This window comes from Staurois parvus, unplaced genomic scaffold, assembly GCF_062004578.1.
Source record: "Staurois parvus isolate SC_StPar_1 unplaced genomic scaffold, SC_StPar_1.0 ptg000560l, whole genome shotgun sequence".
Classification (NCBI taxonomy): Eukaryota; Metazoa; Chordata; class Amphibia; order Anura; family Ranidae; genus Staurois; species Staurois parvus.
Window position 1 is genome coordinate 941,102 of NW_028318356.1, and position 17,193 is coordinate 958,294.

The 17,193-nt window shown below is 39.5% G+C and overlaps 1 protein-coding gene across 4 annotated transcripts in view; it reads right to left on the reverse strand.

Moving 5' to 3' along the window:
- LOC149450909 (coagulation factor XIII B chain-like) overlaps positions 1-17,193 on the reverse strand; it is a 168,708-nt gene that overhangs the window by 18,193 nt on the left and 133,322 nt on the right. For all 4 annotated transcript variants that reach the window (XM_089691274.1, XM_089691273.1, XM_089691276.1 and 1 more), the window contains 2 exons: positions 13,813-14,004; positions 11,711-11,902 (listed from right to left, as the gene is read on the reverse strand). In XM_089691274.1, coding sequence (XP_089547400.1) covers positions 11,711-11,902; positions 13,813-14,004 — 384 coding nt within the window. The remainder of the gene's footprint in view (positions 1-11,710; positions 11,903-13,812; positions 14,005-17,193) is intronic.

Sequence of the window (17,193 nt, forward strand, 5' to 3'; positions counted from 1 at the left end):
GGAATGGTGAAGAGAAGGAAGATTGTGGCATGGGGACGGTATATGCAGAAGAGTAGTGACGGCAGAAAAAAAAACCAATGCAGGATTTGCTGTACTTATGAGTATGTTTTTCCTGGATAAAGTGTAAATGCAATGCAATTAAATGAACTGGGAATGTGTGAGCATGAGTAAAGCTCCTCCTTAATATGTGGACTTGTTTTCTGTGCCATATTATTATATCTATTTTAGGTTTTTGCTTCTAGTGCCTACCTTTTATTAGGTAGTATTTTTAGTTTCTCTGCAGAAGGAGAATTCACATAGAGGACCTTTTGATTTGTTTTTTTTTTTTAATCTATATAGATCTACACACTTGCAACTGGATAGACAAATAGTAAAACCTGATCACTGTGAAGCACTACTCCTAATTGACCTAAACTGCTTCATTAGTGATGTTTAGTAGTTTTTAGGTTTATGCCTGTTAGTGTTTTTAATAGTGTATTTCTAATAATTAGAGTTATGTATTCGGTATAAGATGTATGTGTAAATATTTTTAGAAATATAATAATTTTAATAAATGGTGGTATTGATATATGTAATTTTAACCGCCTCCCGCTCGCCATATAAGGAAATGATGGATGGGTGGTAGCTCTCTTGTTCTAGGAGGACTTCATATGATGTTCCCCACTCTAACCATGCATACATGGCCCTGATGGCACGTCGCGCGGCAATCGCTGGTGACCTGTGTTCCTGTCACCAGTGCACCTGTCATCCATCAGTGCCCATCAGTGTACCTGTCGCCTGATCAGCAGTGCCCCTGTTGCCCATCAGTGCCCATCAGCAGTGCATCTGTCGTCCATCAGTGACCATGAGCAGTGCACCTGTCACCCATCAGTGCCCAGCAGTGTACCTGTCACCATTCAGTGTATCTGGTGCCCACCAGCAGTGCACCTGTCGGCCATCAGTGCCAATCAGCAGTGCACCTGTCACCCATCAGTGCCCAGTAGTGCACCTGTCACACATCAGTGCCCAGCAGTGTACCTGTCACCAGTGTCATCAGTGCCCAGCAGAGTACCTGTGCCCATCAGCAGTGCACCTGTCAGCCATCAGTGCCAATCAGCAGTGCACCTATTGCACATCATCCATCAGTACCACAATCAGCAGAGTATCGTCACACAGCCACCATCAAAGTACAGTCACACAGCCACCATCATCAGGGTACCTGTCCTACAGCCAACATCAGCAGTCTACCCGTCACAGTACCACCAGAGCCAGACATGTAAAAAAAAAATTTACACTATTGAGGAGGCGTTCAAATTTCTAAGTATGACAGATAAGGGCAGCGGGGAGCTCTCACTGTCCGAATCTGATCAGTGTATGAACCCATCGAAAGCAGTGGATCAGCGACTGAATCAGAAGAGGAAAGGGTCCCTCCAAAAAGGATAAGATGCGCTGAAAACCAGGCAGCCACCAACAGTGACATATACTCCAATGGTCAATCTGCAAACACCAATGGCGTTAGACCCACAGATGAAAGATCCAGTACCAGCACTTGAATATTCTATCAACCCCCAAGAATCAGGGCCCAAACATACCTCCCAGATGCTCTTGCCAACCCATTATAAATGCCCTCCAACTCCGGATCAGCAAGCATTCCCCCTTTCACCGCACAGCCAGGTGTGCAGGCCAACACTGAGAATGTTTTAGAAATTGACTTTTTTAATTTATCTTTGCTTTACTTCAGTTTATTGTCGACCAGACAAACGTTTATGCCACACAATTCATTACCAATTACCCGTCCATTTGAATGGAGACCTCTTACATTGGAGGAATTTAAGTTATTTTTGGGCCTCACCCTTAACATGGGGCTTACAAAAAAAAATTAAGGACATGCATAATGGTCCACACACCCAATCCACTACATGCCAATTTATTCTGCTGTAATGCCCATGTCACGCTGCGAGATGATCATGCGATTCCTTCATTTCAGTGACAATATCCAGTGCCCTCCCAGAGATCATCTCAACTATGACAAATTATTCAAAGTTTGCTCACTTCTTAATTTTCTTTCCCCCAAAGATTTGCTGAACTTCTTGTCCCCAATAAAAACGTATGTATAGACGAATCCCTTGTCCACTTCACTGGCCGGCTAGGAATTAAGCAATACAAGCTTTGTGAAAGAGTCATGGGATATTTGTATGCATTCTGCGTATATGAACGCAAAGATTCCTAGCTCCAGCCCTCTAAGTGCCCAACCTACATTGGAACAAGTGGAAAATTTGTCTGGGACCTGGCTTATTTACTTTTACAAAAAGGCTATCACATTTACCTGGACAATTTCTATACTAGTCTACCCCTTTTCTGACACTTGTACCGTAAGAAAACCTTGGCCTGTGGTACCTCCCAAAAAAACAGGAAGGGCTCCCCACACACAATCTCTAGTGAATACCAGGCTACAAAGGGGAAATCAGCAAGCCTAAGAAACATCAAAGTGCTGGCGCTGAAGTGGAAGGATAAGAGAGACGTCTACATCCTGTCCATCATCCACAATGACACCTCGGTGGAAATTACGGGAAGACACAGTCCAATTCAAAAGCCTGTGGCCATCCAAGATAATCTCTAAATGGGGGGTGGATTTAAATGATCAGATGTTGCAGCCCTATTTAGCAACAAGAAGGTCCCGTTTCTGGTCTAAAAAAGTTGCAATCTATTTTATTCATTGGGCTATTTATAATGCATATGTCACCTACGCCAAATCCGCAGAAAGACTCACTGCCTTTCTCAACTTTATAGAAGTTGTCACATGCCTTAACTATTAGCAAGGATCCCCCCCAGAAAGCATTTGTTCCGATTCTGTGAGCAGACTTCATAATCTCCACTTCCCTGAGAGCATTCCACCAACAGAAGGACGTCAAAGACGCCAAAAATGATGTTGAGTATGAAGCAGAGGAAGAGGTAGAAGAGATACAAGTTTTCATTGTCCCCAGTGTCCCTCCCAACCAGGCCTGTTCATCTGAGACTTCTTCGGACGTTTTCACACGTTTTCTATACAATGTTTGTTGATTTTTGTGTTACACTTGTTGCAATGTTGGGCACATAATCTGTACAGACATTGAAAAGGTCTTACACATGTGGTATCCCCATAATCAGGAGGAGTAGCATAAATGTATTTTGGGGTGTAATTCTTGGTATGTCCATGCTGTTTTTTTTAGAAATATCTTATAGACTGAGAACATTGTTTTAAAAAAAACATTTTCATTTTCTTTCCACATTTTCTTGTGGAAAAAAATTAAATGTTCAAAAGACTCATTATGCCCTCTTTATGCAATTATGCAAATACCTTGTGGTGTTTTCTTTTCAAAATGGGGTCATTTTGTAGGTGTTTCCACTTTTCTGTTGCTCCAGGGGCTTCAAAAACATGATAGGTTGTCAGGAAATTAGACGTATAATTTTTGCCCCTAGACCGCCTAAAGGTGCTACTTAAATGTTGGGCCTCTCTATGTGGCCAGGCTGTGGAAAAGTCTCACACATGTGGTATCGCCATAATCAGGAGAGGGAGCAGAATGTATTTTGGGGTGTAATTTTTGTTATGTACATGCTATGTGAGAGAAATATCTTATAAATGGAGAACTCTGTGTTTAAAAAATATGTTTTCATTTTCATTCCACATTTTCTTAAAACTTGTGGAAAAAAAAATGACATGTTCAAAAGACTCACAAAAAATACGTTAGATTGTTTTATTTCCAGAATAGGGTAATTTTGTGGGTAACTCCATTGTCCTGGTGCTCCAGGGCCTTCAAAAGTGTAATAGGTAGTCAGGAAATAAATGTGTAATTTATACCCCTATACGGTGCTCCTTGCATGTTGGGCCTCTTCATGTGGCTAGGCTGTGAAAAAGTCTCACACATGTGGTATCCCCATACTCAGGAGGAGTAGTGGAATGTGTTTTTGTTGTGTAGTTACAAATATGCATATGCTGTGTGGGAGAAATGAGCTTTTAATACGACAATTTTGTGGAACACAAAAGTAAAATCATTTTCAATAGAATTGTGGGAAAAAATTATAACTTCAAAAAACTCACTATGCCTCTTACTAAATACCTTGTACTGTCTACTTTCCAAAAAGGGGTAAGTTGGGGGGTATTTGTACTATCCTGGCTTGTTAGTGTCTCAAGAAATGAGTACATCAGGTGTGGTCAATTTTTAATGATTGGTACCATAGCGTGTAGACTCTAACTTTCACACAGAGCGAATAATACAGACAGATTTCAGTTATTTTTACCAAACAAATGCAGCAGTATAAATTTTGGCCAAAATTTATGAAGAAAAATTACTTATTTACAAAATTTTACAACAGAAACTAAGAAAAATGTGTTTCTTTCAAATTGTTTGGTCTTTTCATTTATAGCGCAAAAAAATAAAAAACCCAGTGTTGATTAAATACCAAAAAAAACCTCTGTGTGAGAAAAAATTTCATATGGGTACAGTGTTGCATAATTGTCAGTCAAAGTATGACAGTGCTGAAAGCTGAAAATTGGACTGGGCAGGAAAGGGGTATAAGTGCCCAGTAGGTAAATGATGCAAGTATAAAATTGTACAGTTTTGAGAAATAATGCATAATATGCATTATGATTTTATGTCTGTACAAATATAACACAATGCAGGATATGGGATCAAAATGGGATCTGTAAACTGGACCTTTGAGCTCTAGGCAGGGACACTGTTAGACATTATTGGGCCCTGTACAGCCAGACTGATGGGGCCCCTTTTGACCCCAACCTTGAGTAAACCCCTGGTCCCGTTTCAAAAAAAATGCAAAAAAAATTGTTTTCAAGTGACACATAATAATATGGAATAAGCATAAAAATATTAATGGCTGGTGCCAGCATAAGGCAGCTTAGGCAGCATGCCAGGCTGGGGGGACGACGGGGGGTTTGGGGGGGTGCGGTACAGCAGGCAAACTTAAACTTCCATGCTGCTCTCAGTGGGAAGTGAGGTGCAGCACAGAAGTTGAAATTTGCCTGCACAAGGCTGCTGTCAGAGTGAGGAGAGAGCAGCAACTGGCAGGCATGTTGGAGTGGATCTGCCAGGATGCAGAGGAGTGCAGAGTAGTGGGCTGATCTCAGGTGTGTGCAGGGAGTATTTGGGACACGCTGTAAGGCAGGATCCTGTGCTGTCAGGAATGGTGGTATGCACTCAACTATGGGGTGGGTGGAGCCAGGAGGTGCCAGTGGCTGGCCCCATGAAGGAAGAAGAGGGCGAGATTGGGGTGGAGGAGCCTTCCCCCCCCCCCCACTCTTTACTGAAGCTGCCACTGGAGATCTTCTCCTGCCGGGGAAACAGCTACCCCTCCTGGCACCAGATCCTCTACACTGACACCATCTGGAGGAGCTGCTGCAGAATAGGTGAGATATGAGAGAATTGGTCCTTCCTAATGTGTGTGTGATCAGAATGACACTGCCCTCCTCCTGTCATGCTGCCCCCCACATGTCACACTGCAGTGGGATAGGTGAGGGGGGGGGGCAGTGGGACAGGTGGGGCACAGCAGGACAGGAGGGAGGACAGGTGGCGTGTAGTGGGACAGGAAAGGGGCAGTGGGACAGGTGGGGCACAGCAGGACTGGAGAAAGAACAGGTGGGGGGTCACAGGGGAACAATAGATGTTTACATTATTCATGTGTACTACATTATGAGGTTGGAAGCTGCTGCTGGCCAGGCCCCCCTGTTAAACTGACGGGTTGGGCCCCCTACAGGAGGCCCGGTGGTACCCCCTTATCAGCAGATATGGCATGAATATCCATTTCATAATTATATTTTACTTACTATTTAAGAGATTAGCACTATTAGTAATATATTCATTGTAGAAGATAATAATTAGTTGTAATACATGCACAGATACCCCAAATTGTAATAGCAGCACAAACTATTTAAATAATAAATGAAACTAGTAATAATCACATTCATTTTATTATGTATTAGGTGCAGTAATATTGCCAATTAGGTAATATCTGTGTAGGATAAGCTTAGCAAGAGTATATGTAACAGATCCATTCATTAAAACAGCGGGGTTTACTTCTGTGACAAAACACATTGCCGGCAATTAAATTAGACAGGCAACATGGCACTGGCAACTTCAATAGTAGTCTGTAAACATCTGGATCCATAAATCTGGCAGACGTCACAGCCTTGGTACCCTCTGATGAAGCCATGCTATTGGCGTAACACATAAGGGGCAGATACAGTGATGTCACACATTTCGGGAAGGAAGTGAGTTGTACAGCATGTAGGAGCCTGGCCAGACAGACACCATAAAGGGGCCAGTATACCTTGAGTACATATTTGGAATGCTGTTATCTGTAGTGCATCAGGAATAGTGCACGGGATTGTTTGAGTGTACACGTAATATTTTAGCAATAAAAAGAGCGATGAATATACAGAGATGCACTATGTTTTTTTCTCTCTGAGCACACTGAATACATTAAGAGGAACATAACCAGTTCCATCTGTGCAAATTGGAGTTCAGGAGCAGTGAAAGAAGATTCTAAGAAGGTGGAAGGAACCTCACCAGGAGGAAAAGGAGACGAGTGACTCCCACTCTTAAAAGGGAAAGCATGCTGTTTGACCTAATATAACCTATAGGTCAGACATTGGAGGTGAGTGCATGGTGGTTGTGGTGGTGGCAAGTAGTGATTTTCACATAAGTGGAAGGTTGTTCACCTGAATTTGTGGAGCACAAACACATAAGAGACTGCAATACAGAGAAAAATATTTCTGTTTGTTCACATTGCTATATTTTTTATTCATTTTCCTAAAAAAATCTGTTGTTGGTATATTAGTTGATTTTATAATATCAAATACGTGAAATACAGTAATATATATATATATATATATATATATATATATACACACACACAAACAGATCAGGGCAGCACACACCCAGCGTGGAACTAATGCAGGCCATAAATGGGTCGAAAATCGGCCGATTTTTCGGCCGAAAATAAAGTCGGCCGATTTTCGAATCGTTAGTGGGCTATTTGGTCGGCTGTTTTTCGTGATTTTGGCCGTTTTTTTTTTGGTAAAGTTGGAAAAAAATCGGCCGATCGGCTGATTTTCGCGGCAATAATGGGCTAATCGGCCGATTTTTTACCGATAAAAAATCTGCGCATGAGCAGTGACCTGCAAGAGGAAGACAAAAAGAAGAAAAAGAAGAAGAGGATGAAGAAGAAGAAGAGGAAGAAGAAGAGGATGAAGAAGAAGAAGAGGATGAGGAAGAAGAAGAAGAGGGTGAGGATGAAGAAGAAGAAGAAGAGGATGAGGAGGAAGAAGAAGAAGAAGAAGAGGATGAGGAAGAAGAAGAGGATGAAGAAGAAGAGGATGAGGATGAATAATAAGAAGAAGAGGATGAAGAAGAAGAGGATGAGGATGAAGAAGAAGAAGAGGATGAGGCTGAAGAAGAAGAGGATGAGGCTGAAGAAGAAGAAGAGGATGAGGAAGAGAAGAGGATGAGGAAGAAGAAGAGGATGAGGAAGAAGTAGAAGAGGATGAGGATGAAGAAGAAGAAGAGGATGAGGATGAATAATAATAATAATAAGAGGATGCGGATGATGAAGAAGAAGAGGATGGGGATGAAGAAGAAAAAGAAGATGAGGAAGAAGAAGAAGATGAGGAAGAAGAAGAGGATGAGGATGAAGAAGAAGAAGAGGATGAGGATGAATAATAAGAAGAAGAGGATGAAGAAGAAGAAGAAGAGGATGAGGATGAAGAAGAAGAAGAGGATGAGGATGAATAATAAGAAGAAGAGGATGAGGATGAAGAAGAAGAAGAGGATGAGGATGAAGAAGAAGAAGAAGAGGATGAGGATGATGAAGAAGAAGAGGATGAGGAAGAAGAAGAAGAGGATGAGGATGAAGAAGAAGAGGATGAATAATAATAATAAGAAGAAGAGGATGAGGATGAAGAAGAAGAAGAGGATGAGGATGAAGAAGAAGAAGAAGCAGAGGATGAGGAAGAAGAAGAAGAAGAAGAAGAAGAAGAAGAAGAAGAAGAAGACGAGGAAGAAGAAGAAGAAGAAGAAGAGGATGAGGATGAAAAAGAAGAAGAAGAGGATGAGGATGAAGAAGAAGAAGAGGATGAGGATGAAGAAGAAGAAGAAGAAGAGGATGAGGATGAAGAAGAAGAATAATAAGAAGAAGAGGATGAAGAAGAAGAAGAAGAAGATGAGGATGAAGAAGAAGAAGAGGATGAGGAAGAAGAAGAAGAAGAGGACGAGGATGAAGAAGAAGAGGATGAGGATGAATAATAATAATAAGAAGAAGAGTATGAGGATGAAGAAGAAGAAGAAGAAGAAGAGGATGAGGAAGAAGAAGAAGAAGAAGAAGAGGATGAGGAAGAAGAAGAAGAAGAGGACGAGGATGAAGAAGAAGAGGATGAGGATGAATAATAATAATAAGAAGAAGAGTATGAGGATGAAGAAGAAGAAGAAGAAGAAGAGGATGAGGAAGAAGAAGAAGAAGAAGAAGAAGAGGATGAGGATGAAAAAGAAAAAGAAGAGGATGAAGAAGAAGAGGATGAGGATGAAGAAGAGGATGAGGATGATGAAGAAGAAGAGGATGATAAAGAAGAAGAAGAGGATGAGGATGATGATGAAGAAGAAGAGGATGAGGAAGAAGAAGAAGAAGAAGAAGAAGAAGAAGAAGAAGAAGAAGAAGAAGAGGATGATGATGATGAAGAAGAGGATGAGGATGATGAAGAAGAAGAGGATGAGAATGATGATGAAGAAGAAGAGGATGAGGATGATGAAGAAGAAGAGGATGAGGAAGAAGAAGAGGATGAGGATGATGAAGAAGAAGAAGAGGATGAGGATGAATAATAATAATAATAATAAGAGGATGAGGATGAAGAAGAAGAAGAAGAGGATGAGGATGAAGAAGAAGAAGAAGAAGAAGAAGAAGAGGAAGAAGAAGAAGAAGAAGAAGAAGAGGATGAGGATGAAAAAGAAGAAGAAGAAGAGGATGAGGATGAAGAAGAAGAAGAGGAGGAGGAGGATGAAGAAGAGGATGAGGATGAAGAAGAAGAAGAAGAGGATGAGGATGATGAAGAAGAAGAGGATGAGGATGATGATGATGATGAAGAAGAAGAGGATGAGGATGATGAAGAAGAAGACGAGGAAGAAGAAGAAGAGGATGAGGATGAAGAAGAGGATGATGAAGAAGAAGAGGATGAGGATGAAGAAGAAGAAAAAGAAGAAGAGGATGAGGATGATGAAGAAGAAGAGGATGAAGAAGAAGAAGAAGAAGAAGAAGAGGATGAGGATGAAAAAGAAGAAGAGGAAGAAGTAGGATGAAAATAAGAGGAATTCCAGTCCAGCAAAAAGTGTCTCTGCAGAGAGCTCCGCTATTTCGTTGACAGTTCTCTGACAGTTCCTTGACATTTACAGCGGTTGCAACATTGTATCTATTTGTTTCCGAATAAAAACATTTGTATCCTAAATGGAAACAAATAGATACAATGTTGCAACCGCTGTAAATGTCAAGGAACTGTCAGAGAACTGTCAGAAATAGCAGAGCTCTCTGCAGGGACACTTTTTGCCGGCTGTAGACGGGATGAAAATCGGCCGATTTTTTTTACCATTGGTGGTAACGTCGGCCACTTGAACGACCGATTGTTCGTTTTTTTAAAAGAAAAATCGGCCGATTTTCGACCCATCTATGGCCTGCATTAATCCTTCAGGTACAGAACAGACAATGGAGATCACTCAAAACTCCAATACATATATTTATATGAAGTAACCAGAAACACTGTTTAATTATCTCCTGAATATTAGCTTTGATGTTAAACCATATTATGTTTTGAGTTGAGATGATTCAGGTGTTGCTCATTTCCAGTCAATGAAAGAACCTGCTATATAATGAATGTAATCTGATTTTCAAGTTTGTTATACCTGCTGAAGGATCTTAACAGGTACGAAACGTTGTTATTTTGATATTTATGAGTTTTTACTCTCTTAATAAATTTACAAGGTGCTGAAGATTGGACTTTTTTCTGTTTAATTCAGAAAAAAGTCCAGTTCAGCATCTGCAAAATAACATAGAAAGGCAACTTTCAACATTGTTAAAGTAAACAATAGATTTACTACTTGCTGGCCAGCTCAAAGTAAATATATTGAGAGCAGGTGGCAAGTGTAGGCACAGCAATGTGCAAGTATGCTGCCAGCTTTCTTCTGGGTTTGGGATGTGCATGCACACACTCCATGCTGGCCTGTGCTGTGTTTAGACACAGCAGGAGTTTGTCAGCAGGTTTCAGCCGATGATTTTGGCTGAAACCTGCTGATTGGCTGTGTCCAATCACAGCACAGAGTTCTGCGTTTACAAACACACCGAACTCTGTGTACACAAAAAATCGAGCTAGCTGTTTCTTCTCCCTGAAAAGTAGGGAGAAAAAACAGCCAGATCTGGGAGTAAAAGCAGCATACATTTTACTTGTTATGTACACAGCTAATCCCTTGATTGCCCTTGATGTTAACTCTTTCCCAGCCAGTGTCAGTAGTACAGTGTACAGTATTATATCTGATTACTGTATTAGTGTTACTAGCGACGTTAGTGTCCCTCCCAGCCAGTGTCTGTTAGTACCAGATTTTCCGCCACACTATCACACCACCATTACCAATATAACGTCTATAGCTGTGTAAATTCCAGTATATATACAAAATAGTTTGTAGATGCTATAACTTTCACAAAACCAATAAATATACACTTATTGGGATTTTGTTTTTTACCAAAGACATATAGTAGAATATATTTTGGCCTAAATTCATGAAGAAATTTGATTTTGTTAAATATTTTATTGCATACTTTTTATAAACAGAAAATAGAAAATAAAGGTTTGCCCCCCAATATTTCGGTCTTTTTAATTTAATTATAATAAAAAATTAAGAACCCAGTGGTTATCAAATATCACCAAAAGAAAGCTCTATTTATGTTAAAAAAATTATATAAATTTCATTTTTGTACAGTGTTGCATTACTGAGCAACTGCCAGTTAAAATAGCTCAGTGCTGACTAGCAAAAAATGCTCTGGTCATGAAGGGGGAAAAACCTTATGGAGGTCAAGTGGTTAAAGCAGAGCTCCGTCCAAAAGGGGAAGTTCCGCTTTAAGGATTGCTGCCCTGCTCCCCATTAAGGATTGGCACCTTTGGGGAGCGGGTACCCTAATTTGACAGGTACCCACTCCCACTTCCGGTCCGATCACCAATGCGATCAGAAACGGAAGGTGTCCTCCCTCCCTACCTGTAGTCTTTTGGGACACGTGACAGGTCCCAGAAGACTACAGGACCATTCATGAAGAGCAGTGCTACTCACGCATGTGCAGTGGGTACCCGGCTGTGAAGCTGCAAGCTATCACAGCCGGGTGCCCATAGTAAAGACGCCGGCCTCCAGGAATACAGGACGGCCGGTAAAACGAGCTGCGTGGGACACACGACCGGACCGAGGGACAGGTAAGTGGCTGTTTTTTAAAAGTTAGCAGCTACAGTTTTTGTAGCTGCTGACTTTCATTTTTTGATAGGTTGAGTGGAACTCCACTTTAAACTCTAGTTGATCTAATCAGTACACAAAGAGTGAGAACCAGGTATTTTGATGATAAAAGTAGCCGTTGGAAGTAAAAAAGTTAAAAATGTTAAAAAACAAGAATGCGAAAACATTTTAAGCCACTGTATGTTACAGTAATAACTGCTACTCACCCATCTTGACACATTTGGGGTATTTTAGCGTTCCATTTAAGCATTGTACATTTAGCAGCTTAGAATCCGATATTCCAAATGCTCGTACGCACTTAAATTTTATGGTTTTGCTATGTTCAAAATACTTTTCATTGGCATTTACAAGTTCTGTGTTATTTCCTTTTAGATAATTAGAATTTATAACACATGGCACTGAAAAGGTAGCAGAAAAACAACTTTAGTAATATTTTTTGTAACATATTCTTATAATGTAATGATGTGAAACAGTATGCCTTTAGAATAATACAGTTGCAAGTATTTGATTGCACATGTACACCTTTATAATCATACAAATATATACCGGTTTTATATACCTTAAGCTAGGTTCACACTATTGCTGGTGCAGGAATGAATTCTTTATGGAATCCCAATCCGTGCACTGGAAAATGCAGCGTGTTTTCCTTTGTGCAGAAACGTGTGAAAATATATGGTGCCAAAGCACCATGCGATTTCATTGCGACTGTGGTTTTAGAAAAGGATCAAAGACCTTTTTCCTGCATTCCTTGAAGATACAGCAGCCCACGGGCTGCTGTGCCTATGCACACATGGCTGCAAGGAACCACATAGTGTGAACCAAGCCTTAAAAGATTTGTAAACTTGCAGAGGCAGATATAAGGCTGTTTATTTGTTTGTAATGTCTTAGGCAAATTTTGAACAGTTAATCCTGGTTGAAATGTTTTTTGCACATGTCATAATGTAGTTCCGAATGTTGAGAAGACAAAGCTGACCCAGGTCTCAGATGGGCTTCTAGCCTTCTACTACATGGGTTGTCCCAAATCACAAAGAATAATGTGCTGTACATCTTTCCCTCCCTCACAAACTTTAGTGATGTAGCTCTTCTCTTCCCCTTCAACCATTATGAATTTATTATGGAATGATCTGTACCAAGTATGATTCTATGGCTAGTAAATGACAGCTACAGATGAGAGCCTTTTGCTGGAGACCAACTGAGTCTAGCTGCTCTTTTTTTAATTAAATTTGTTAAATAATCTTCAAAAACTATGACAATTTTATTAACATGACATATTTTCAACTAATGCAAAAAGGGCACATTCTAAACTTTGTGCTTTTACTGAAAAATAGTATACTCATTTATCTCGCAGTACAGCATCAAGATATACTGGAATTGAAGCTTCCTGCTTCCATAGTAGCAGTGGCATCCTGAGGCAGGTGTGGGGGGTGCGCGCCGCACCAGGTGACACCTACCGCACGGGGTGACACCAGACCCGCTCCACGAAAAGGTAAGTTGTAAAGAAAACCGACAATTTCCGCAGGATGGAACAGATAGGTTGCATGCCGATGATCCCCGCAGGATGGATCGGATCTGCAGATTGGGGAGCATGATGGATCGGACTCCAATCAATTATGCTCAATCCGCAGATCCGAACCATCTTGCGGGGATCGTCGGCATGCAACCTATACGAGGTGACACCGGACCCGCTCCACGAAAAGGTAAGTTTTAAAGAAAGCCAACGATCCCTGCAGGATGGATCGGATCTGCGGATTGGTAGCATAATGGATCGGAGTCTGATCCATTATGCTCAATCCACAGATTCGATCCATTCTGAGGGGATCGACGGAGGGGGTGTCACCAAGTGTTATCGCACTGGGTGACACCAACCCTAGGGACGCCCCTGCATAGTAGTAATTGATGGAGAGGAAATCCTTAGGTTAGAATCACATCTGTGTGCATGAGGTAACATAGTGCAAATGGGTTTTTTGAAGCTCATTAAAAGTTATTGGTCTGCCCAAATAGAAGACATGCCAGTACAAAAAAAGTATGTATTAAAGCAGACACTGATCCTCAAATATGCTATATTGAAAGGTCAGAAACACAATACAGAGTTCTATTTGAATTACAAATTAGCTTTAGGGATCATTTAACAAAGCACTTTAAAAAAGTTTCTTTAATTATAAGTGTTTCTATAATAAACAAAAAAATTTGATATTCCACACAAAATCATTTGTACTTTTGAGAAATTTCAATTCTTTTGGGGCTTTCCTCATTGTCTTTGTATCTTGATAATTGTGCCAGTGTGATTTTATTGTATTGTTTACCTTACCTAGACAAGTTGGTGGGTCATTCCAGACTCCATTCTGACATTTTATTTGTTTCCTTCCGTCATGTTTATAATAGCGAACACATTTGACCTGGATGATGGTTCCTGAGTCATACATCTGTTTTTTCTCTGCCATCAACTCGCCAAACAAAATTACAGGTGGAGGAAAACACGGCTTATTTTTAACTTTTTGTTCTTTAACATAAAATGCAAATGAAAAGATCATTAGAACTCATGCAAAGCAGATGAAAAAAAAATCTTACAACAATCAAAATGTTTAAAGTATGAAACCGAGATTTTTAATTTCCCCTAAATTTCAGCCAAAAAACAGGAATTTCTGTGAAATTTCACAATTTTTAGTCAATAGGAAAATTAAGATGATTTGGTGGTTTTTAAAGTGGAACCTAATTGTATCTAAGCACCAAAAAATGAAAACTATTTCATTTTTAATATCTAACACAAACTCACCCATCCATCCACACCTTCATTCTTTATTTTGTTGAAAAATCACTTTGATAAACTGCCCCTAGCATTTCTACTTTGTCCATCTTGGCTGAAAAAGCCTCTCCTCACTTTTTTTATTTTATTGAAATAACAAAAATGCCCATGAAGATTCTTGGGATGTATGACATTGTTTTGGCCTGGGCCAGTAACCAGGAAGAAACCTAATAAGAGGTTAAAACAAATAAACACAATATATATATTTTAATCTTTCCTAATGCTAGCAGCATAAGGTTTACAAATACTTAATGTCGATAGAGAGAGTTTAGTTCCACTTTAAGGATGCAATAGACAATAAACAGCTCATGAGAGTTACAGAAACTCCTTTCAACTACCCTGTTCTACATTTATATGTTAAAATGCCAGCAAAAGTAAATATACTGTATGTCTTTAAAAACACAAATCTACATTTTTGGAATGCATTTATAAATATATGTTTAAAAAAATCAGAATAATTTATTTATTTAAAAAACACACACATATATATATATATATATATATATATATATATATATCTATATATTTTTTTAAATATATTCTTCTATTCTTCAGTTTTTTTTAACATAGAAAAAAGTAATTTTAACTTATATTTTTACATATATCTGTAAATGCATTCCAAAAATGTAGATTTGTATTTTTAAAGACATACAGTATATTTGAAATGTATTTTTAAAAACTATTTCTCATATATTTTGTAATAAAAACACATTTCAACCTGCAGTGTGTGTGTATATATATATACATACACACACATACTTACAGTGAAGGAAATAAGTATTTGATCCCCTGCTGATTTTTAATGTTTGCCCACTCACAAAGAAATGATCAGTTTAAAAATCAAATTGTAGGTGTATTGTAACACTGAGAGACAGAATAGTAACAAAAAAAATTAAAGAAATGCATGTCTAACAAATTATGCACTGATTTGCATGTTCATGAGGGAAATACTGTAAGTATTTGATCCCCTATCTATCATTCAGCAGGATTTCTGGCTACCAGGTATCTGTCATACAAGCTGAGATTAGAAGCAGTCTTTTAAAGGGAGTGGTGCTAAACTCATTTTGTTACCTGTATAAAATACACCTGTCCACAATCAGATTCCAAACTCTCCACCATGGCAAAGAGCTGTCCAAGGATGTCAAGGACAAGATTGTAGACCTACACAAGGCTGGTCTGGGATACCAAACTATCGCCAAGCAGCTTGGTGAGAAGGTGACAACAGTTGCTGCAATCATTCGCAAATGGAAGAAACACAAAACAACTGTCAGTCTCCCTAGGTCTGGTCCCCCATGCATGATGGGGGAGGAGTCCCAGCTGTCAGAATAAACTGCTCCCTGAATCACACATTGTTGAGGGGATCTCTCAGTGGAGTTGAAAAACAACAAAAAAAGAACTGAATGTGTATACCCTGCTTAACAGATATTTGGGTAACAAATGAAAGAGAATATACATGACTCTGCACCACAGAGTGGTGGGAACAGCACTTCATTGAGACAAGTCAGCAGCTAAAGGTGTGCCACTCTATTCCTCAAATGCACTTAGCAGTCATATTCTTTAAGAATACTGGTAATGCACCATTTTCTTCCCAGAAACGCATAGCAGCCACTTCATTTTAGAGTGTTAGAAATGCACCACTTTTATCCCCCTTTTCCTCAAGGGTGAATAGCAGCCATTTTATTTTAAAGACTGCTGATGTGCGCTTTTCCTTGTCCAGGGTACATAACAGCTATTTTTTTGGAAGGACTGCTAATGTACCCCTCCTCCTCCTCTTTGGCTAATTTCACATAGAAGGTGGAGGTTTTAGGTGCTGGAGGTAGGAAGGAGAGTTGTGGTTTTGGTATTCAGGATAAGGAGGAGTGTAGCAGAACTAAAAAAGACCATCTGTCCTTCCAAAGTGCAGGGAGAAGAAAGGGCAGCATAGAGAGAGGAGGGGGGAAATTATACAGCCAGTGGGAAGGGCAGGTAGTAACAGAAATTAATTGCATAGTCTAACGGCCCTAGGCTGCAGTCCCTTCAGCAACGTTTTGTGGGAAAATGAACTGAAGGAATGCAGTTCACACTTCACATAAACACACAGCATTACTAAGAAACCAGGAGGCACTGAAACACTGAATAAACTGATAAAGTGGTGTACGCACAAAGTGCATCTTTGGTGTTACCAATAAATTCAGTACTTCTGATGACTTTGACCCTACCATGATCACCAACCTACACTACCAAAGGTGCCTTTGTCGCGTAAGCCCCTGAGAGTTTTTTTCTTTCCACCTATGAGTTCAACCCACCACTGTAATATCTCTCCTGAGGAACTAGGGCTGCCCACATGGAAGAAAAATATATGTTAAATATATTTTAAAAATATTCTTCCCAAATATATTGACATATATAAGAAATACTACAATTTTGGTCGTATTCAATATATTTCAAAAATATATTTCAAAATGCACATAAAATGTATGTTGAGATGCGCTTTTTATATATTAAAAAATATATGAAGAATAAGTCTAGTCAACTAAATCTAGCTGCTCTTTTTTTTTAGTTAAATTTGTTAATTAATATTCAAAAACTATGACAAATTTATTAAAATGACAAATATTTTCAACTAATGCAAAAAGGACACATTCTAAACTTTTTGTGCTTTTACTGAAAAATAGTATATTCATTTATCTCGTAGTAATGTACAGCAGCAAGGTATTTTGGAATTGTAGCTTCCATAGTAGTAACTGAAGGAGAGGAAATCCTTAGGTTAGAATCACATCTGTGTGCATGAGGTAACATATAGTGCAAATGGTTTTTTTGAAGCTCATTAAAAGTTATTAGTCTGCCCAAATAGAAGACATGCCAGTACAAAAAAAAATGTATGTATTAAAAGCAGACACTGATCCT